Source organism: Mustela putorius, unplaced genomic scaffold, assembly GCF_011764305.1.
Source record: "Mustela putorius furo isolate JIRA1106 unplaced genomic scaffold, ASM1176430v1.1 tig00000551_pilon_pilon_pilon, whole genome shotgun sequence".
Classification (NCBI taxonomy): domain Eukaryota; kingdom Metazoa; phylum Chordata; class Mammalia; order Carnivora; family Mustelidae; genus Mustela; species Mustela putorius.
In genome coordinates this window covers 1,174,586-1,198,326 of record NW_025421412.1, presented here as the reverse complement: position 1 = coordinate 1,198,326, position 23,741 = coordinate 1,174,586, and the positions used below count along the sequence as shown (strand labels likewise).

Here is a 23,741-nt window from a genome sequence, read left to right as displayed (position 1 = left end):
GAAAATAGCCTGGAGTTACCTTTACATACAAATGATTAATCGTGCAACTACTACAGAGATTTGTAAGAACAACCTACGAACTGGAAACTAAAGAACGAGACGCCAGGGGCAGCATCGAGTGAATTCCAGACACTGGAAAGATCTCACTAGCTGACATGCATAAATAGATAACGGATTCAATTCCTACGCGCTTCTAACAGTAAAATGCAGTAAAACCGCGTTAAGAAGATTCCTCCTGTCACATGGTGGGCAGATACGAAGCCCGAGCGTGTCTCCCGGCCTTACCTTTCTGGACTGGTCCATCGTGATGAAGGAGGGAATCATGGATTTCCGCAAGGTGTACTTGTCCTGCCACAGGCGGTCTGTCTTCACTGCTGGGTCGGAGGCTACAAAAAACTGAGAGCAGAGACAGCCGCGTCAGACAGTGACCCTCACAGCGAACGACCCACTAACAGCAACGCCAAAGGAGCCCTGAGAGCCCGGCCCTCTAGACACAGGAGACTCGCCCGTTACAAGCAAATCTCGTCTTAGAAAGCACTTTGGACACCTCACTCTCTACGCGGAAATCGCATTATGTCCCAGACTCCCTAAACGCAGTGTAACGGAGCAGGCTCTGTCCCAAAGGCGCCTGATGTCCGCGGCCAGCGTCGGCGGCGGACCCCCGCGGGCAACCTCGCGGTCGGGTGGGAGGACGGCGCTCTCCCTCCGTCCAAACGTGCGGCCCCTCCCGCCGTGCGCAGCCCCCGCAGGCTCTCCCTCGCAGAGCCCCCCGAGCCCGGAACGCAGGGGCTGAAGCGGACATGCTCCACGGGGACCGAGGGCTCCGGGCAGACCTGGACACGCGGGCGGGCGGCACCCGTCGGCCCAGCAGCGCTGTCAGACACGACCTTCCGAGAACCAGCCTCGCTCAGAAGCTTCTTCCCGGTCCGCTGGGCTCTTCCCCTCGCGACCCCCGCACAGTCTGCCGTCTGACCACACAAAGGGCAAGGGTGGTCGGAGCTAACTGGGTCCGACTCCCCCCTTGGCCACCGCCACCAGGCCGCTCTCGTCCCGGCGCTCGTCCCGGCGCTCGTCACGTTCCAAGGGAGCAGCGGAGCCGCGCCCAGCCTTACCTGCGGGGGACCAGCCGACTGCAGAGAGCCGCGCCCACGGCACTCCCAGGAGCAGGACGCGCCACCTCCCTGCAGGTCTGGCCGGTCGGCGGGCGGAAGCCGGGCTGCCTGCACCGTTGCTGTCCTGACAACGGACCCTGGGCCCGCTCTCCTGTGCGAATGGCCATCTGCTCTTATTCGCCCGTGACCTGTCTTTCCATCCCCTCAACCCACCTTTCTCTGGGACTCTGTCCTCTTCTCATCAACATACGAAACTGTTGTATTTGGGATAATGACCATTTGTGGGTCCGGATTGTAAATGTTCGCACGCGAATCCTTTACCACTATTTACAATACACTCCGGTTTTGCTTTGTTCCTGTTCCGTCGTGCAGGTAGATGACTTCCTAACGGCTTCTGCGTTTCCTGTCTTCCTAAGAGCTTCCGGTTTCCTGGTCACACTAGTATCCCGCCCGGTTTTCTCCCGGCAGTCCTGCCGTGCTGTTTCTAGGACTCCGGTCCTTCATCCCTCTGGAAAGTCTCCTGGATGGAATGCAGGGGTCTGGCTTTCCTTCCGCACAGCATCCGCCGCCTAGTGGCCGAGTCACCCAGCGCCTTCTCAATGTGCCATTTCTTCCTCTGGACTAGGACACCTCATCAGCAACCCTCGCTGTCCTTAACTGTATCAACAGGTCAGAACGGCGGAAAGTTGACGAGACCGAGAGGCTGAGGCGGCACCGGACAGCATCCTCCTCTCCCGGCCTCCAAGGGGGACCCGTGGGCTTCGGGTTTCATCCTCACGGACCGGACGTAAGCACACCTGGGTTCCAAGCCGTACACGGACTACCCTTCCCGGAACTCGGGGTTCCCATTCTGGGAGGACAGGAGCCTCTTCAAGCCAGCTGTGAAGTCCTTCAGACTTGAGCCGCACTGTCTCCCTTGCTTCTGGTCTGGAAGAAGCTCGAGGCTCATCTTCCTCTCTCCCCCAGACCTAGACTCAGCCCCGCCTCGGAGCCCTGGTTCCTCTCAAAGGACACTTGCGCCACAACGTCGGTACCTGGTAGTGTCTCCTGTTAGAAACGGGGCACTGGCCATGTCACGCGTGGCACCCTGGCTCCCTAGCAGGACTGTCAAATCCACTTAAGTCACAACATACCTGAAGGGCCTCTTCCCGTGATTCTGACACAAGTTCCAAATCACCCGGTGAACCAGACACAGCCCTCCCCAAGGAAAGTCTATCCACAGAGACAAAATGTATTTAAAGAATTTTAAAAATATTTTTAGTCATCATACAGCAATACAAAAGTAATGGTTTCTTAGCAGAACATAAAGAACCCAAATTAACCCCAGTCGAGAGAAGCTGAACGGTCACTAAGGCACACAGTCCACTTAACTTAAAAAAAAGACATTTTTATGTTGAAGGATTCTAGATCACAGAAAAATATACAGAATGCTTCAGCTTATTTTATGAGTCCCGTATAACACTAGCAAAGCCTGATAAAAATAATACCTAAAATGGGTACCTGGGTGGCTCAGTCGATTAAGTGGCCGACTTGGTTTCAGCTCAGGTCATGACCTCGGGGTCCTGAGAGCGAGCCCCGCGTGGGGCTCCCTGCTCAGCACAGAGTCTGCTGAGGATTCTCTCCCTCTGCCTCTGCCTTTTCTCTCTCTCCCATAAATAAATCTGAAAAATCATAATACCCCAAATGGAAGGACAGGTCAGTTTCACTGTGAATACATATGGAAAAGTCAGGAATAAAGTAGTGCCCCTGCGGGACTAGAGTAGGACCGTTTCGCTCAGGGTACGTCACGCTTCCATACATTACAGGGTGCGTTAAGTTACTGTCTAAAGACAAGGAAAGAGACAACGAATCATAAAACAGTATCATGTCGTCATTAAAACTACAGGTTTTTCTGAACTATCCTAAACCCTTCCAAGAACCGAGTGGAAAAACGCGCAGCTCTTCTTGCCGGGGAGAAAACAGCGCGCATATCCACAAAACCACTTCCATGTGCCTCTCAGGACCTGCAGGAATCACGCTCTACCAAGCCTTGGTACAGGATAATAAAATTCAATGGCATGAAATTTTCATTATTTAAAAAAAAAAATGCTATTTGGTAAAGCAGGAATGCAAAATAGTAGGTTTCAGAAATATATTCGATGAAAGCTGAAAAGTTTTTTTCTTATTCACTTCAAATTAAAATGAAGTAAAAAGGGTTACAAAATACCATGCATGCGCCGTATCTGACACACAGAGAAATATACAATAAATATTAACAGGTTATCTGTTCAAGATGGATCACTAATAAACTTTCTCTGTTAATATGCTCAAAATTTTTAGTTAATAAACATTTTTAAATCAGAAAAAATAGTGTCCAAAAGAATGGAGTAAGTACTTCAAGCCAGTGAGTGAGCATAGGTGCCAGTAAACACTCAGTGACATCGCTTTTCCAAGGCACTCAAAGAAAAGGGTATTTTTTTTTCGGTTCAAGGAAATCTACTCCCAAGGATGAATATTTACGGAAACACAATTTTTAGGGGCATTAAGTCAGGCCTAGGTGGTATCCATTACACGCAGCCAATCTCCTTCGTAAGCAGGTATCTGAATAAATGCCAATATTTTTATGACCAAGACGATAAGATCACTATATTTATTTTCAACTCAAATTTCTTATCTTTAGGTACAAATTGAAATTACCAAGGTATTTATTGATCTTTACATTTTAGGTTTTTCTGATTTATATTCCTTTTCTAATCTTAAACACGCACTAGTGAAGGCTGGCGGCACAATCAGTACTGCGATGGCTAACCTACCGTCCCTTTAAGATACACGCCAACTACCCCTCACAGAAATATTTTTAAAATGTCATCAGCCCACCATGAGTAATCCAAAAGGTCACCGATCACCGCGCTCGCTGTGGCCCACCGCTCAGCAGACTAGACGGGCTGCGCGTAAACGGTCTTGATCAGTCACTCACTTAACAAAAAAAGCTCATTTCTCCAAACACCACACGAACTCGCCTGATAGCTGGAGTGTATCCGGGTTTTTATCAGTAAGAGCAATAAGACAATTTATTTTAGGAGATAAAAAACTCAGACAATTCAGTTATCTTTAGAAATGATGAAAGCATCACTACAGCTGGGGGCAGAGAGGCGTGCAGCCCGTCTGCCCGCAAACACGCAGAGGACTAGGTACATCCCCGCATTTAATTAATCCTCTGAAAAACACCCCGTTACAGAGGGAAAAAACCAAGGCCAGAACATAATTGCTTTTATTTCATTGATGCATTTTCCACTCAAGGTTCTTTAATTTTCACAGTGTCAAATGCAGAAAGAACTGAGAAAAAAATATGACATAATTGTACCATGATTTCTCATTAACTGTTGGACAGATGCCAAGGCCTCCCACACTCAAAACAGAAACGAAGAGGGTAATTTTCTTAGCAAGCAGCATAGCTTCTAAGAAACAGATCTGTTATTACACACAGACCCCCACCCCGACTGTCCACAGACAGGCAACTCCCACAAGCCCCACCCCGAGAGCCACCGGAGAGCAGTGACAGAGGCTCTGGGCCCAAGCGGTCCTGGCAGGACCTGGACCCGGGCACGATAATGGGCGAGGTAAACGGGGCGTCCCAGCGGGCCGGTGGCGGGGCACAGCAGCGCCAGGACGGCAAGACCGCATACGTGGTAGACGTCTACGTTCCGTCATCCCGAGCAAGAGTGTGAACGAAACAAGGGTGCTCGGTGCCTCCGCAGACACCCCGAAAGCAGCCGCCGCGCTCCCTCTGGCTCCGTCACTGACCTTCCGGCACAGGGTGTGGATCTGCAGCTTCACAGCGCGTAAGCAAACATCTGAAGCTCGTTTGAAAATGCTCGAATTCTGAAAGCCTTGGCCCTTCTTTTCTGGCTCCACGTTGAAGCCCTCACCCTTCGACAAGGGTTATCCAGAAGGCAAAAAATAAGAATAAATGAACATGGAACCATCTTGGGGCGCCTGGGTGGCTCAAGGGAAGCGTCGGCCTTCAGCTCCGGTCACGATCTCTGGGTCCTGGGATCGAGCCCGGCGTCCGGCTCCCTGCTTGGCGGGGTCTGCTTCTCCCTCTGCCCACCTGCCTCTCGTGCTCACTCTTCTGACTCGCTCGCTCTAATAAATTCTTAAAAGAAAAGAAAAAACAAAAAAGGAAAGGAAAGGAAAGAAAAGAAAAAAACTGGAACTATCTTGTTCTTGCCTTAAACAGGCGAAACTTGCTCACCGCACACGCCGGGAGGCCCAACAGACCAGCTTCTCCAGGCAGCACCAGCAGCAAAGCGAAAACCAAATGCTTTCATTTGCACACCTCGTAACACCAAAAACAATCAGAAACTTCTTCCAAATGTTGAACGTACTTGCTTGTCGCTCACCGTACCCATCACCTCAGAGAGCTCTCCCTGGTCCGCCTCTGCACTTCCTGACAGAAGATGAACAAAACGAAAGCTGGATAGCGGTTCCTGCTGGCTGGGCTACAGGCGCCTATTGTTCGGTAACAACTCACAGTAAAGCCCCAACTGGCGGAGCCAGAGGCAGTCTGACAATTCCCTATCAGAAACAGCAAAGCTCGGAGGCCACCTGGAATTTTGGGGAAAAGGAAAAGAAACTCACTTCCAGGTTGCAAAATAGCCAGCGCCAGAGCCACGAAGGCAGGACGCCGAGCCCTGAGCGGCAGGAGAGAAACCTTTCCAGGGAGCGCGGTTCAGTCCCGGCAGGTGACGGAGCCCCCGCAAGAACAGAACTAGACAGGACACAACGCGAGCACTCTAGAGCCGGACAGATGTCCTGCTCCAGCAGGAGCCTCGGGCGATGAAGTGCCCGAGCAGTGGACGGCCGGGTCAGAGACGGAAGGTCCAAAAGCTCCACAGGGACAGGCAAGGGCAGAGAAGGTTCTGGGTCCCCCACGTGACCTGCACCCCAGCCCACCCCCGCCCCAAGGCAGGAGAACGGCGAGCCGTACGAGCTCCGGCCGGGGCTAACCTGCAGGAAGCCAGCTCCCACCCGCGACTTTTCTTGAGCCGAGGTCCGTGGGCACCGGCTGCAGAAAGGCGTGGGCACATGTGCGAGGGCCGGGGACGGCACTTGGGCACGAACTTCTGAAATTCGGCTCTCCCTTGCACCGTAAATGTGAAGGACGAATCCGGTCCCCGTGCCTCTGTCCCGGAAATCAGACGTGCTCACATCACCTGTGAAAAGCTCGGGCACAGATGTCCAAGTCGCTAGTCGCTTCTCACTGAACATGTGGATAAAAACAGATGCTCCGGGACGCCTGGGTGGCTCAGTGGGTTGGACGACTGCCTTCGGCTCAGGTCATGATCCCGGAGTCCCGGGATCGAGTCCCGCATCGGGCTCCCAGCTGCATGGGGAGTCTGCTTCTCTCTCTGCCCTTCTCCTCGCTCATGCTCTGTTTCTCTCTCTCAAATAAATAAATAAATTCTTTAAAAAAAAAAAAAAGCAGATGCTCCTGTATAGCCCATTTAGTATTAAATCTGGAAACACACGTAGGTTAAACAGAGCCCGTACCTCGTAATCTCACTCGTATGCAGTGGTTCCCATTCTTCCTGCACGGTTACAGTGCCCCAGGACAAACTCCCAGACACTGTCCTCCAAGCGGGAGTGGGCGTGTGCTGCGGAGGCCCTCGGGACTCGCCCCCTCCTCACCCCACCCTTGACCGCACGCTCGGCACACTTCCCACTCGAGTCCGGCCAGGGCTGCACAGGCTCGGGCTCCATCGTGCTCCAAAACCTTCCCGTGCCCACGTCACCGTCCACGTCAAACCTCCCTACGAGGTGCCCAAGGCCCGCCAAAGGGACCCGAGACACAACGGCCGGGCTCTCCCCCGATACGGAGGACACCCCCAAACCAGCAGAGGCAGAAGGAGAGTTGAATCGTAGGAGCCGGCCTCACGCAATACAGTCAGCACTTTAAAGTGGGATTCAGTGATTTTCCTAGTATTTTCCATAACAAGGTGTGGAACCAGCACCGCTACTGAATTCTAGAACATCTTTTCCACCTGCAGACAGACTGCATACCCGTCAGGCAATGACCTCCCCGGCCCCTCTCTCCCCTGCCCAACAACACGAATCTTCTAAGAACTCGCCTATCCTGCATGTTCCACGTAAGCGAAAGCATCCAATGTGTGTGTGACCTTCTGTGTCTGGCTTGTTTCACTCAGCCTCATGTTTTCAAGGTTCGCCCATGTCACGGCATCATCCCAGTCTCACTCCTTCTACGGCTGACAACCCGTTCCAGGACACGGACAGACGGCGTTCCGCCGGCCCACGCATGAGCTCCCGGACGCTGGCCCTACTTCCGCTCTGGACTCCACGGTAACGAGTAGCACTTCTGTGATATCCCCGTACGGGTTTTCAGTGACTGTGTGTGCCGGCTTCTCTTGAGCACTGGGGACAGCCGGGTCCGCGTGGGACCTCCGCAGCACCGGGAGCTCCGTGCCCAGCGGCCGCAGCACTCCGTTCCCACCAGCACTGCGTTAGGCTCCAACTTCTCCGAGTCCTCACCGACACTTGTCACGCTCTGGCTTTTCTTTCTTCTAACACCATCCCAGTGAGCGCGCGCGCCGGTACCCAACCGTGGTTCCCCGTTCACACTCCGTGACGAGCACGCTTCCGTCTTCTCCTGTGCTTCCTTAAGGCCGCCTGCGGATCTTCGGGAAGATCTCTGGCCTTGGCCCATTTCTCTACTGGGCTGTTCATCTTTGTGCTCGAGTCGGGACAGTTCTTTACACACGGGTGCTAGACCTTTACCACACAGATGACCTGGAACATCTTCTCCCAGTCTGTGGGTTATTTTTTCACTTTCTCAATGTCTTTTGAAGTATGTAAGTTTTTAATTCTGAGGAAATCAATTTATCTCTTTTCTTTTGTTGCTTAAGCTTTTGGTGACGCATCTAAGACACCATTGCCTAATCCAGAGTCACGATTTATACCTGTGTTAACCTCTAAGAGCTCACAGCTGTCCGTGGGAGATGGACTTTGAGTTACTTCTTATGTATGGTACACATCTGAGGTCCAACTCGCTCTCTCGCGTGTGGATGTCTGGCCGTCTCTGCACCACTGCCAAAAAGACTCGTCTTTCTTCATGAGTGGTCTTGGGGCTCTTGTTAAAAACCAACTGAACAAAAATAAATGTGTTCATTTCTGGAATCTCAATCCTACCCTCTCCACCTACCCGTCTATGCTCAGGCCAGGACCACAACTCTGCCTGCCGTGCCTTGTCTTATGTTATGCAATCAGGACGTGTGAATCTCCCAACTTTGGTGGTGGTGTTTTCCAGAGTGTGTGGCTCTCCAGGTGCCACGGACTTCGTTCCACAGGAAGGACCAGCCTTCCTATTTCTGCAAAAAGGCCACTGAAACTCTGATAGAAATGACGCTCGATCTGCAATCATTAGGGGAAGCACTGCCGGCTTCACCGTACGCCCGCTCCCGACCCGGGAACACGCGCTGCCCGCGCTCACGGTCTGCGTTCACGTCTCCCCGCAGCTCTGCGGCTTCCGGTGTGCCCTGCTTCCAGCTCCTCGCTCGAGTTTCTCCCCACGCGCTGCTCAGTCCAGACACGATCACACAGGGATTACTTTCTTCATTTTATTTTCGGTGTTTATTTCAAACATATAACAAAGTGACCGATTTTCGTGTGGATACTGCACCCCGCTCACACGGAAAACGTGTTTATCAGATACATGTCATGAACACTTCAGTTTTCTACACATAAAATTTTGTCATCTACGACAGATATTATTTTATTTCATTTCCAATCTGAGAGTCTTTGTTTTTTAACGGTTATTCCCCTGTCTAACTGCCCTGCCTAGAGCCCCCGGTGCAATGTTAAGTAGAAGTGGGGAAACCGGAGCCCCTGTCCTGATCTTGGGGCTGGAGTGCACACCCTTTCACCGCTATGGTGTTACCGTCAGTGTTTTACAGATGCCCTTGATGAGGTGAGAAGCTCCTTTCTATTCCTACTCTGTGATGAACTTCATCAAATGCATCTTCTGCATCGACTGGGCTGTGTGTTTTTCCTTCACTTTTATCAGGATGACGTGTCAGATTACGTTGATTTTAATTATGCTGAACTACCCCTGCGTTTCTGGGAGAAGTCTCACGTGCGTAGGGTGAACCATCCCCCGCTCCAGCCCATTTTAGTGCTCTGTGAGGACTCCTGCAACTATACCCACGAAGGACACTGGTCTGCAGTCTTCCTGGGTTGTATTTCTCGGGCGTTGGGCTCACAGTAATAGTAGCTTCACAAAATGAGTTAAGAAGTGTTCTTTCCTCGATTTTCTGGAAGACTTCGAGAAAAATTAATGCTAACTTTTTACTTATCTGGTAGAATTCGCCAGTGAAGTCATCCAGCCCTGGCTTTCCTTTACTGGAAAGTGCCCGAGACTTTGCACTCAATCTCCTTACTTGTCGTAAATCTGTTCAGATTCTGTTTCTGCAGGACTTGGTGCCGATGGTTTGTGTTTCTAGGAACTCTCAGGTTTTATTAACTGCAAATGACTCCGTTTCTCCACTTTTGGAGGTGGCATTTACAGGATACAGAATTCCTGAATGGCAGTTTTTCCTTTCGGCGTTTTGAACGTGTCCCCTCCCACCCGCTGGCTCTCATGCTTTCCGGGGAGAGATCAGCTACTGACCTACTCAAGGACCTTCTCCGTGAGGACACGTGTGACGCTTCTAAGGTTCTCTGTCTTTCCACGGCTTGATTACAGAGTGGACTCTTGTGGGCCCTGGTGAGTCTTCCTACTTCAAGTTCCTCAGACCAGATTACCCGTTAGCCTACCAGCAGGCACCTTTCTTCTTCTTCTTACTCAAATCTGTTGTTGAGCCACTAGCGATGTTTTTTTCATTTCAGTTACTGTACTTTTCAACACCAAAATTTCTCCTCTGGGTCCTTTTTACAATTTCTGTTTACCTACATTTTGTGCTTTCTTTGATTACAGAACGGAGCATTTCCATATACAGGTACTTAATACACTACTTCCGGAAGAGCGGTCGTAAGACTCCCTTAGAGCTACTTACATTAACCGTACACTTGAAGAAATCGGATTATAAAACTAAGTTGTAACTCCTTACACAGATGAGGGAAAATGAAACGACCCAGGAACTGAAAGACAAAAATACTCAAATTTTAATCATCTAAGGATCAAACACACAACGCAACTGTCTAAATAACCAAATTCTGATGGTAAACATATTATTTTAAGCAGAGAAAACCTTCCCAAAATTAATCGAAGACTTGAACGAACATTTACAAACGTGTGGTTCGACAGGAAGCAGAGAAGCCAGAGATGACCACGAGCCACAGAAAGGCCACAGACATCCGAGGGCCAGCGGGTCCTGACTCGACCTGGTGCCCTCTCTCTGTTAATTACAAGCGAACGACGTAAGGACGCGTATGATGCGCCTAACTCGCCCTCCCACATCGGCACAACCCACGGGCCGGCACCACCACCGCATGCGCACGGGAAGGCTCGGAAGCGCAGGCCGAGCCGCCTGCCGGGACAGAGCGCCTTGAGAGGCTGATGCGGAGCCACGGAACTCCAGGACCGATCCCTGAGGCTCTGCCCAACAGTGGTGAAGCAGCTGAGTTGCAACAAGACCCACTGCTAGGCGGTGGGAGCCCACCGGCGTCAGAGTACCAACCACGGCAGGCCCAGAGCCGGGAACGTCACACACTTTACGTCCAGAAGGATTCATTTTAGCTCTGTCAGTCACGATGCACTTTGAGAAATCCCAGCGGCACAACCGTGAAGCAAACAAGCTCCTCTGGGGCGTGACGGACAGGCTGGGCAAAGTCACCAGCGAACGAAACCCTTGCCGATCCTCAAGAGCCCAAGCCCTTCCTTCTCTCAACTCAGACCCCAAATGAGAATACCAGGAAATACAAAACCTTTAAAAAAAAAAAGGTAAATCTACTTAGTACAAGGTCAGTACTCAGTCTAAGGAGCATTTTGTACAGTCCTTCCGACGTTTCTAGAAGTGTGAAATTATACAAACAGAAAAGGATGTAAGAAACATTTTACCCATGAGGCCAGAACTGAGCAGTTGAAGTGATCGTTTTGCTAATCCTAATACCGAATTCGACAGGGATGCTTACTCTTTAAATAAATAAAACCCACCGTTTACCTTCTATATATTCTGTGCAACAAGAGTTCTCCAAAATGAGTGACCCCACGTAAGCTACCCCAGTCTTAAAGCATTTGCTTCTGTCTCACCCCAGTGAGTCCTTGTTCAAAGACAGCAGAGAAAACGTCGAGAGGAAAGTACGAAGTCGGCCTGACTCCATCTCATTTGCCGTCAGTCCTCCAGTGCCACAATGAGTACCAACAAAATAAACAAGTAAACAAGCCCAAATCACACCAAAGGCAGACAATTGATAAGGAACCGGCGGTACTTCAGAGCCTATTTTAAAAACACAGATGTATACGATGAATCAGTGGTATAATTAAGGACACCTTGAAAACCTCACTGCTACAAAACGCAAACTAAATTATTCTCAAGAAAGACAAAAGTATTACAATTAGAAATGAGGTACTAAATTTAAAGAAGATAATTAGCCAGTCTGTGGCTCTGACTTTAATGGGTGGCAATACGTATGTGCCAGTAGGATCCAGACGATACCCACCCCAACCTCCGAGAAAATCAAGTTCATTAAGTCATCTGGCAGCTACTAAGAAAATGAGAATCACCCAAATTCATATGGTTTATGTATTGATTACTAAGTGGAGAAGATGTGGAATATAAATTCTTTATTAATAAAAAGGGACAATTTTTCATCTTTTTATAATCTTAATTTTTCTCCCTATATAAATTTTTTATTTCTGTATGTCATTACAAGAAAATCTTGACTCTGTTTTATCAGAGAGTGAGATTAAGTCCAATTTCAGTAAGAATTTGGGAACACCTCTCTTTCCTGTTAGGTGCTGTGCGCTGGAATGTGCTATATACGGCAGATGTGGCAAAAGGAACATTGGGGGAGGGTCAGCAGTTGAATCTGTGACTCTCACAACTTTTAAGTCTGAATAACAGTCTTAACAAAACCGTTTAAAAAAATAATTTTAAAAATGTAATCACATGGGGTGCCTGGGTGGCTCAGTGGGTTAAAGCCATTGCCTTCGGCTCAGGTCATGATCCCAGGGTCCTGGGACTGAGTCCCGCATCGGGCTCTCTGCTCAGCGGGGAGCCTGCTTCCTCCTCTCTCTCTGCTGCCTGCCTCTCTGCCTAGTTGTGATCTCTGTCAAATAAATAAATGAAATCTTAAAAAAACAAAATGCAATCACAGACCTAAGATATCCAAATACATAAAACCATCCTAAGATTCAAGTCTAGAAAAACAGACAAATCTGCTAGGAAAATGGGAAACAGTAAGACACTAGAATAAGAACAACTCATGATCATGAACACTGGACCATCTCACTAGGAACCAGTAAAACGCATCATAGGAGAGGCCGCGCATCACGCCCTGGAGCAAAAGCCGTTCCAAGACGCGAGTGGGAGAGCTGAGCGGGGCGGTGGGGAGCAGCAGGAACCACAGAGGGCCGGGGCGGGGGGACGGGCAGCACCACCCCAGAGCTGGAAAGATGAGAACCAAGACTGAAAGGATGTCCTCCCCAACAGTGGGCAACGCCCCCTCCCAGGGCCGACCATAGAGAACCGGCCAACACCCCTCCCAGGGCCGACCGTAGAGAACCGGCCAACACAGAGAGAGGCACAGGAAAGGATGTTCTTTCCAAGGCTGTTTAAAAGGTTGGCAACAGCGAACACCAGCAGCCGCACAGAGGAGCCACTACACACAAGCGGGAAGTCCACGTTCAGTGTGCGCAGCAGTACGGCACGCCGGCAGCGCCGCCATGGAAGGGGCCGCGGGACACGATGAGCCGCCCACGCCGGCACCTGCGGACGTCACCCTTCGTGGGCTCCGCAGCCAGGCCTGTCTGCAAAGGCCCGTCTCCAGCACGACTATCAGGAAACAAGGCGCATGATGAGAAGCTCATGACCGCTCCCACCAAGTTCATCCATAAGACGCTAGGTGAGCCCACGAACCCAGGACCAGGGGGCACAAATCGCAGGCACCCCCACACTCCCCAGCACTCCCTCCACCCCACGCACCCGCTGCCACGACCCCTTCTGCCCGTGATCCTCCCCCACCGCGGTCATGAGCCCCAGCGGCGTATCTGCAGGGAAACCGCCCGATTCTCTCCGGAACCCAAGGAAGGCTGAACCGCTTCACGCATGTCAACGGTGCCACGATCCTTGCGAGGCTGCTGGCCCGTCGGAAGGGAGCGGCACTGACGAGGGCTGGGAGTGGGCCGTGCCCCTCCTCCTCCAGGTCAGAGGAGGATCTTACCACGCGGTCCCGCGGGGCGCACGGTCCTCGGGAGCACACGTGCAGCCTCCCCGCAGAATGGACCGGGCCTACACCACGCAGCAGGAACGCAGATTCCGTCACCAGCACTGCGGGCACTGCGGGGCCCCAGAACCCATGATGCTGCCCGCGAGGACGAGGGAAGGGCATGGGAGACCCGGTCCCAGTCCCGTGCAGGGGACGGACCTCCCGAGCTTCCCACCGTTAAAAACCGGGCGCTAGTTCTCCGCAGAGCTCCTGCAGCGCTGCATGGAGGGAACCGGGGTTCCAAGCTCCGTGGACACGATGCGCGGCGCTCAAAGAAGCAGCCTGGCCTCCTGGGGAGGGGAAGGCCACAGCCACAGGGAGCAGCCCAGGAGGGCGCGGGCACCACTGCCTCTGGGAACCGCCCCGAGGCCAGAAGGGGTTCCTTACTTCGTGGTACGTGTCCTCGAGCTCCCCGTCGTAGATCCAACGGTACAGGAAACTCAGCACGGGGTGGGACACCAGGCTGAGGATGTGCTGCACCAGCGACCTCACGTACGGGTCTCCTGTCTTCGTGTACGCGTGCACGGCGGAGGCCAGCTCACCCCCTTTCCTTCCTGCGGAACACATGGAGGACACCCAAGTTGCGCTCCCTGCACACCCCACGAGCGCACCCTTGCCGGCACACGCTTCCTCACGTGCCTCACTCAGCCCTCCCGACCCTGGAGACGGGGACTCTCTGCGCCCGCGCATGACAGCCTGAGAGAAAAGACAGAGAGCTCTTGGCCAAGGTAGCAAAGTGAGGAAACGTGTTGAGAAGACAAGCAGAGATGCAGACCAAGAGCCCAGGAGAGGCCTCGGCCAGACGTGCACGCTTGAGAGTGTGGGACACACAGTGGGAGAGCCCAGAAGTGAGCCAGAACCTCAGGGGGAAGAGACCCCGGGAAAGGCTGCCAGGTCGGAGGCAAGCAAGAGAGGCACAAACATGCATAGTTCCAGCCCGAGGACCACGAAAGCCTGAAAGACAAGCCCTCCTCCTTCCTTCACGTCGACGAAATACTAAGCTTCCACAGATGCAAAGACCGGGCCGTGTTCGCAGCTGGTCATCCCCCTGCAAGTTATCTACGAGCCTGGACGTGACCGGCGTACGGAAGGACACACACGAGCAGGCACTAGACAAACGTAGATGACGTTCCCCAAAACCCTCTTTGACGTAACAGAGGTCCAGGAGACGCAGAACAACCTTGGCAATGGTCCACCAGGGCCGCCAGAGTCTTCAGTCTTATCTTGGGGTCGTACGTCCACACCAGCAGGCGCCGGAGGGTCAGGCTACTCTCAAGGCCCAAATTCACACCCTGGTCGTCCTCCAACTGCAGCTGAGAAACCGCAAAGACGAAACGTGTAAGTACGAGCCGCCAAATGCGTCCATCGGTTCTCAATCCACGTACAGGGAGCGCGAAGCCAACGTTCCTCTGCGAGAAGACCAGCCCCTTCAGGCTCCTAGAGATGCGTTTACGCGGGAGCCGGAACCCTGACAGCGAGAGCATTGGCCTCCAGAAGACACTGGAACTTCATGGACAGCCACCCCTTACGAATATCAGTTTTATCTTTTAAAAGTAATTATGAAAGGGCGCCTGGGTGGCTCAGCGGGTTAAGCCTCTGCCTTCGGCTCAGGTCATGATCCCAGGGTCCTGGGATCGAGGCCTGCATTGGGCTCTCTGCTCAGCGGGGAGCCAGCTTCCCTCTCTCTCTCTGCCCGCCTCTCTGCGTACTTGGGATCTGTCCGTCAAATAAATAAATAAAATCTTTTTATAAATAAATAAATAATAAAAATAATTATGAAGAAACTTAAAAATTCTATGGAGTTGCAAGTGTGTAACACTGCAAATCACAAAGACATGAAAAAGCACAGCTTACCTGGGAATGGAGAACAGAGAGCAGCCGGTAGTACTCCTTCAGCTCCTGATGCAAGGCAGCACAGAAACTCTGCGGGAAAAAGCAGGTACCATGAAGCACGACCCCGTCCTCACGTGCCACACAGCCTCCCACGCCAGCAGGTGTGGAGTGTGCAGCCGCCGGGGCTTCCACCGTTCAGGTGCGCTGCAGGGTGAAAATGTTGTCGATGGGCCTCCGCAGCTAATGTCAGGGACGTGTCCCGCCTCAGCACAAACTTTGCAGAATAGAGATGTAAAACACAGATGACAGCTAAAAGTATATTCACTTTAGACAATAATCCCTCAGGATTATATTCCTGCCAAATCTTCAGTTAAAATCTGTTTCTCCAATGTTTTTAATTAGCAATATTGGAAAACTGGCAACTCCACGTTCCTCCCAATTTTTCACTGTTGCTGTTTTGACACTCATCTTCCACACCTGCATTATTAAAATCTTCGTTGTACATCTGCTATCTCAAACACTGCAAAGGTGACAAGTCAGAAGCTGTAAGAAAGACCTTCCCTTAGTCCTGAGACAAGAACTTTCTGGAACGAACTCTAGGATATAAACCGAGGCATACTCAGTGGAACGAACCTGCAAAGGGTAAAACCTGTTTCTTTAAACATCAGCCTCCACACCTGTGTGCATTTTTGAAAGTGGCCCGCAAGCCGTCACGTGGGGTTTACTTTAACGCGTTCACGCACTCTCCTGCGTTCACACTCCACCAACAGCGACCGCGAACGACACGCAGCGCTTGCTGATCTCTGTCCACACACACTGTGGTCTCCGTTGTCCAGAGTGGACCGTGACAGCTACAATGCTCTACTATCAAAACTTCTCTATTTGAAAAGAAACGTCTTTCTAAGAATTACTTTCACAACCAGATTTTAAGTACACTAAGTACTCCCCAAAATGAACGGTGTCCTAAATGTTCTGGCAACGATGAACATACCTGACCCACAAGTCCGAATGAGCGGTCCAGACTCCTCTGGTCGGTGTATTTTCTGATTTTATTGTGTAACCATCCCAATTCCGCAAGTCTCACTGCCGTATCCCTCAAAGATCTACTCAGGTTTGCCTAAAAGGTAAATATATCAAGAGTTGAAAGTTAACACTAGAATTTCAATTATTATTGTTCTCAATCATTTGTACTTTCAGTTAATTCTTAGGTTCCAACACACGGAACTTAAAAGTGACTAATACACCATCAATAAAGACAAAAAGAAATTGTGGGACACAAAGGCACCAGGTGCCGGCAGGGAGATAAAACCTCTCTGTGGAAGTGTGAGGCTCGAGGGGCACCTCCGTGAGGGGTGACTGGAGCCCCCAGAGCGGCCTGTGCCCTCAGCCACCTCTTCCAACAGCCGGAAGCTGTAGAAGGCTGTGGGACAGCAGGTTCTGGAAGGTGAATGCAGGTCAGAAGAGGCACCTTATCGGGAACCATCTGTCTACAGCTGAGATGCCAAGCCGTACCAGCCCTTGAGGGCCTCTCGGACACCAGCACACAGGACGCAGGGGGCAGATGAGGAAGAAGGTCCCAAACACAAGCCCGCGAGCCCACGAGCACACAGGGAACCGGAAACTGGGCCCTGACCACGCAGCCGACCGGCAAACCGAGCTCCGGCCCAGTCACCCTACCCCACCCCGTCACAGCTCCCGCCAGCCTGGCGGGCTTCAGCCTCCGCTGCTCGCGCGGGGCCGGCGGGGGCCGCTTCCTGCACCTTGGCCTCCACCGTGTAGCGGTTCTCCGCGCTGCTCATCTTGATGTTCTTGCCGTCTATGCCCTGGAAGACGTACAGGATGTCTCTCACGAGCGCTGCCTCGGTCACTTCCGCAGCACCTGAAAGACGGTTTTCGTAAGAAAGTAATTAGCAAACAACACATTTTAAGTTGGAATAAATTTTAGGACGCGATTAGTTTTACATTATGCATGTGCAACCACACCAAAATTTTAAAACCAAAAAAAAAAAAAAAAAAATGAGCCAACGATGGAAAAAGTATGAAGTTCTAAGAAACAAGAATTCTCTGAAAAGGATATGGAGAGAAAGTCTTAAAAAAAAAAACACAAAGGCAGTGGGGCACACGGCTGGCTCGGTCGGTGGAGCATCCTCTCTTGATCTCGGGGGCGTGTGTTTGAGCCCCACACTGTATACAGAGATGACGTAAAAATACAGTCTTCAATAAAGAAAGAAATGAACACACAGCAGCATGTGGGGACCTAATACACAATCCAGGAGCGACACGCACAAGAAGGAGCAGCGCAAGTCCATCAGGGAGACGGGTGACGCTTTCCTAAGACGGGCGTGCAGAGCTGGGGGCTACCCAGCGCGCAGACAGACACAGGTCGGTCCTCAACCACATGAAGAGGAGTGGAGAGAGCAGCGAAGTTAGGATTTCCATGAACCCTGAACAAAACTAAGTCAGAGTTCAGATGTCACCCAATGGCTAGGAGGCAATGCCCAGAAATTCAAGTCATCAGTGGGAGGAAAAATGCAGCATGTATACAGTCCAGGTCAGCCCTCCCAGAACCAGGGCAGAGAATCACAAGGTGAGGACAGGTCCGTATCTCAGTCGTGGAGAAAATACTCCGTGAGCATCGGCGACCTCAAACTGCTGGTAGTACTGTACAAGTGTCACCCACCTGTCATTACGGACCACTCTGTCTACTTCTTTCCATCGATTACCATGAGAGAAGTAGACACACCCAGCTGTAACCGCGGGTGTCTGCGCCCTGTAGGGCGCCTAGTTTTCCTTGGTGTATCAGACCAGGCGCACACACACTCGGCAGCATTATTTCTTCCCGAAGAACGGGCCTTTCGTTGTTACGAACGTCCCTCTGGCCCTGGCGACACTCCTGCCACGGCCTCCTGCCACGTGATGTGCCGACGAGGCCACCTGTCTTCCCGCGGTCAGCGTCTACGAGATGCATTTCTTCCAACGACCTGCGTCCTTACATTTAGAACACATCTCTTCTGAGAGTACGTAACTGTCTCCACAGAGTTTCACGTCCTTTAAAGGAAGCGTCTAGTCCGTCCACACTGCGTGAGGCCCCGGACGCGTCCGGCTGCACCTGCCGCCGCAGCTGCCTGCCCCTCGCACGTCCCTCCTGCTCCTCCGGACTGACCGGCAACACCGTGACACCTTGTCATGTCAGCTTTCACATTACACAGGCCTGAAGAGATCGGAAGCCACGGCCAGTGAGCATCGGAGAAGGGCACTCTTCCCGTCTGGGCACCAGCCGCCCAGCCAAAGCCTCCCAAGCCGTCCCGTGTTACAGGACGGACAGAGGCGGGAAGTGCGGCTGCACAGGCCGGGCTCCACGCTCTGGGCCGTGTTCCCAGGTGCACACAAGACACCCCTGGCCCTCGCCTTCTCCGTAAGCAAAGACAGCAGCCAGAGGGACTTCCGAAGCTGCCGGGGACAAGCGGACAACGCAGCCCATCCTCTGTTCCCAGACACTCATGTTCTGAACGCTGCTACTCACACGGCTCTCTGGAGAGAAACTCATTTCTTTCGGGATCTAGTGGCGTTTTAAGACCCTCCATATAGCCACTTAACCACCAAATAAATCTTCAAGAGGTTTCTCCAATGTCCCAGGCACTGCCAAACCTCCCAAGGCACGTGAGACGATACTTTGACTCCGAGCCTCTCATCATGAGAACCCCCACCACTCGACAATTGTAAGCAAGGACTCCTCATCAGTAGTTTAAGATGAGGGAAGCATAAATTCTAAATATGCAAAGAAAATCTACATTAAAGTCTATCCTTACTCACCACCTGCGTCCCCTTCCCTCCTCGGTCTTGTCATGTTGCGAGAAACCGCGTTCGGGAGACCTTTTGAGGTAGTGGTTTGTGAAGAAGGCTGGTTTGCAGTCAGAGTCCACGCGAGACGTGACCCCAACTGCTGCCGCAGACCGTCCCCTACTCCGGGCGCATGATGAGGCTGTCTGAAAGAAGAAAGAGCATTTCCTATCTCCAAACACCGGGGCTGCTCACTCGAGAGACAAACCACTCCTAGAAATTCTGCTTGTATTACTATATCGGATTCTGTAATGTTAGAAATCTGGGCTGGGCGAGTCCATCAGCTGATCAGTCCGGGGGCTCTTTGGGGCCTTTAGGCTGGCATTCAGGCTCTTACTGGCACCTCCCACATACTTCTTAGCGTAAAAATCAAAATCTATTTGGCTTTTCTTTACAAACACGTAACATACATTACTGAAACCACTTTGAAATTCGCACCTAATTTTGACTTCAAACTTAACCAGCAATGGGCAGACCCCAGGAGTTAAGCGTCGGGAGCGCTGCCCTCTCTCTGCATGAGCACTCATCTCCCAGCATTTGCAGTGTTCAACACAAAACAAAATATCGCAATTTGCAATTAATTCCAAAAATGTACAAATGTAAAGTCAAAGACAAAAGCAAAAAGGTCAGGACAGCTTTTGATGATTTGGAGAACAAAGCTGTTCTGTGAGGGGGCGCCTGGGGGGGCTCAGCCGATGAAGCATCTGCTCCAGCTCAGGTCATGATCCTGGGGGCCTGGGATCGAGCCCCGCATCGGGTTCCCTACAGTGGAGAGTCTGCTTCTCCCTCTGACTCTGCTGCTTCCCCTGATTGTGCTCGCTCCCTCTCACTCTCTCAAGTAAGTAAAATCTAAAAAAAATAAAATAAAAGCTGCACTTTGAAATTCTAAAAACCCAACAGCTGATTTCTGAGGACGTATGTTTTGACACTTGCAACGAAAATACCACTTCTCAGGACTGCAGCACACAAACGAGCCTCCACAAGGCAGACTGATTCACTCGGTGCCACGCGGACAGCCCCATCTGTCCCCACTGACACTGCGAGCAGTGAACAGCCCTGTCTCTTTTCTAGCTTCAGTGGGAGAAGTCCTCCATAGTACTTGTCCAACTACGACCTTTAATGCAGTTCCAGATTTAAGAAAAAAATTCTGAAGGACCATTTCAGTTCACAGTTCTCTACACAGTTTTTTTAGTATCAGGACAATTATTTCAAATTCTAAAGCAAAAGTGACAAAGTCTGTTGACTCTTTTAGCCAGAATACACGTCAGAGAGTACATCTCCAGAACCTCTTCTGCTATCTTTCTGGAAACCAGACGGCATGTGTAATCCACGTGTGGTGCGCACGTTCGAGGTTCTAGGGCCGTGAACCTAACCATATTTCCATCACACATGAACTTCCCAGGAGGCCACGGTCATGCGGAACACACGCAACCCCGACTCTCTAGTCACTGGTCTGGAAAAATACCCACTTTATGACAGTCAGCTTTAATGTGGTTGCCAGGAAGGAACCATGCACAGAAACACGTAAAAAGACAAGAAGAGCAAAGTTTTGAGTTTACTACTCTATGAGCAGCGGTTCCACTCCCAAGCACAAACTGTGTCCCCAAAAAACATGGTGAGATGTGACAGCACGCCGGCCGCGCGCTCCTGGAGCTCCCCCTCAGCCCCGTACAGCACCGGGCGCCGTGACACCCGGTCCGCAGGAGAGCCCAGCACTTGAGGACAAGACAGCTTTATTTTAGCATAACTTGTCTCTTCAGTAATTCAGCAAAGAGAACAGCACGCCTCAGTGAAGGGGCCGATACCCACGGAGAGGTAAGTGCGGGAACACAGCAAGGAAATGTCTGCGAGTCACCGCACAACGACAGGCCCGTCCTGTCACTCTTCTGCCCGGCCTCTGCTACCACGTACTTGCGTTAACAGGGTGAGAGCAGACCAGACATCGTCACGGTCAACCACGACTAGAAGTGCAAAGAATTCCCACTGAAAACAGTTTTTGGAAAGAATAAAATCCTAGGAGGAAGCACATCAGAGACAGTGCCTAGAACATTCACGGAACACACGAGGCTCTACAGAGTTTCAGTGAACACACAAAACGCCTGATCAAAGTCTGAGGATTCTTCCGTCTCTACTGGTTAAGCGATGTGCGTGTGCAAGCTGGATTTACCCTGGAAGGAGACACTGTGGCGTTGGGGTCGGGCCATTTAAGGCGTACACACTTATGCTGCTGACGCCACTGCTTCCCAGGCTGCCGGCGCTCTGGGCCGACTGGGTGCTGCGGTCCTGGTAGTTCAGCGGCAGAGTCTGAGGCCTGGCGTAGTAGTAGGGAGTCGAGTGAGCATCTCTTGGTAACGCTTGTGCAAATAACGCGGCATAGGCGGAAACCTGGAAAGGAAATCCATTAAGAAGAGAGACACAGGGGGGCACCTGGGTGGCTCCGTGGGTTAAGCCGCTGCCTTCGGCTCAGGTCATGATCTCAGGGTCCTGGGATCAAGTCCCGCATCGGGCTCTCTGCTCAGCGGGGGCCCTGTGCTTCCCTTCCTCCCTCTCTGCCTGCCTCTCTGCCTACTTGTGATCTCTGTCTGTCAAATAAATAAATAAAATCTTAAAAAAAAAAAGAATAGAGACACAGGGCCGCCTGGGTGGATCAGTTAGTTCAGCATCCGACTCTTGGTTTCAGTTCTGGTCGTGACCTCAGGGCTGTGGGATCAAGCCCTACATTGGGCTCCACGCTCGGTGTGAAGTCTGTCTGTCTCTCTCTCCCTCCCCTCGCTTCTGTGCTCTCTCTCTACCCCTAAAATAATTAAATAAAATCTTAAAAAAATACAAAAATTACAGAACACTTCCCAAATCCATAAAGATAACATATATTCAGATGTTGGTTCTGTAATCAAGTTGGTACTCAGTAGCAATAATTTGTTATACTCTGAAACATGGCAGAACCGACTCACTGCAGAATGTTTTCTAAACTCCAAAACTGCCACATGGTCTGACAACTGAACACATTCTACAGAATCCAAGCACACTAAAACCCAAATGATTACTCAAATGTGTCTGCAGGGGTGGCACTACTCTAAAATCAAAACGCGCTCGTTACTCACACGGAGGCTTTCGACACAGAGAGCCCCCCCGGGAGGCACGCGGGTCCTGCAGTAGAGCAGCCCTCGCAGCGGACACCGTGGGCAGCCCGACAGCTCTTCTGGACGCCGCACAGGCCACAGACTGAGCCCGCGTGACAACACAGTTCACACGGGCAGGACAGTTATCAATGCTCGTGATGATATGTGAAGACCCAAGAAAACCTGAAAGGCCTCTAACCCACACAAAACTGCGGCATGCTCCTGTCGGTAACCTGTGAAAACCGTTTTCCCGCTCTCGTCCACGGACACGGTCACATCTGAGGAAACGACCCAAGTGCGGAAAAGTGAGTACCCGCTCTAAAGAACGAGGGGCACCTGGGGACTCAGGGGGTGAAGCCTCTGCTTCAGCTCAGGTCATGACCCCAGGGTCCTGGGATCGAGCCCCGCGTCGGGCTCCTCTTCGCCCAGTGAGGAGCCTGCTGTCCCTCTGCCTGCCACTCCCTCAGCTTGTCCTCACTGGCTCTCTGACAAATAAATAAAATCTTTTAGGAAAAAAAAGAGAAGAAAATCTCTTGGCCTGCCATGAATGCCAAGAAAACTGGACAAGTTGTTTATTCTCTTATCATTTCCTTAAGCACAGAAGCCAATTCCTGTCAAAACTTGGTATCGCTGTCCCACAAGACCCTGGGATCTCGGCCTGCCTCGGCCCCTCCCGCCCCCGCGCAGGCTCCGCTCCGACACTGAGCGGGTCCGAGGAAGACAAGGCACGAGCTGCGGAAACAGAGCCTCTCACCTTGTTCGGCTGCTTGCGCGGATCTTCACTAAGGCTTAGCAAGAGGTAGAGAATTGACCATTTATTTTTCAAAACTCCCTGTTTAAAAAGAAAACATTACAAGAACAAGTTAGCACTACTTTCCAGTTTTACCTACCGCTCTCCTAAATTACATTTCCGAACAGGAAACGCGTTCTTTTAATTCGCATGATCCCGAATCTAAGGGCGCTCATTTTTCAGGGATCGCCGACAGCACTGCCCACTAAGTAGGGCTGGAAATAGCGCTCTCGAGGGGTCCTCCCCCGCTGAAAACGATTCCGTAGTCCCTAATGAGAACGTTTGTGAACCACCCTATTCCGGATTCCAGATTAACTGCAGTTCCCCCTTAGAATAATTTTTAGAATAACCAACTTCCTAAACATAGCAAGTATTAAAAAAATGCCATCAAAGAACAGGTGACTGCTTCCCACCCCACCCCCACGAAGAGCCACTGGCCATAAAAGAGCATTGCAGGAAGAAAGAAAAAGCACCTGTAACGCACACACTGTAAGCCTCAGCATCACGCACACCTACACCCAAGGTCCTGAAGGAGGAGCTGCCAGGACAAGCTCAACGCCAGGTTTCTGCGGGAGGCCGCCTTCGGGAGCTCATTCGCTCCCAACAGTCTCTGGCCGCACCCGGACG

General features: G+C 51.5%; 1 protein-coding gene across 3 annotated transcripts in view; it reads right to left on the bottom strand.

The window, feature by feature from the left end:
• The window catches only part of TUBGCP3 (tubulin gamma complex associated protein 3), a 65,622-nt gene that overhangs the window by 23,956 nt on the left and 17,925 nt on the right, over positions 1 to 23,741 (bottom strand). For all 3 annotated transcript variants that reach the window (XM_045081285.1, XM_045081284.1, XM_045081283.1), the window contains exons 4-12: positions 23,079 to 23,156; positions 21,373 to 21,590; positions 19,179 to 19,351; positions 17,126 to 17,244; positions 16,357 to 16,482; positions 15,387 to 15,455; positions 14,713 to 14,845; positions 13,920 to 14,086; positions 286 to 396 (exon numbers count right to left, since the gene is read on the bottom strand). In XM_045081285.1, the coding sequence (XP_044937220.1) occupies positions 286 to 396; positions 13,920 to 14,086; positions 14,713 to 14,845; positions 15,387 to 15,455; positions 16,357 to 16,482; positions 17,126 to 17,244; positions 19,179 to 19,351; positions 21,373 to 21,590; positions 23,079 to 23,156 (1,194 nt within the window). The remainder of the gene's footprint in view (positions 1 to 285; positions 397 to 13,919; positions 14,087 to 14,712; positions 14,846 to 15,386; positions 15,456 to 16,356; positions 16,483 to 17,125; positions 17,245 to 19,178; positions 19,352 to 21,372; positions 21,591 to 23,078; positions 23,157 to 23,741) is intronic.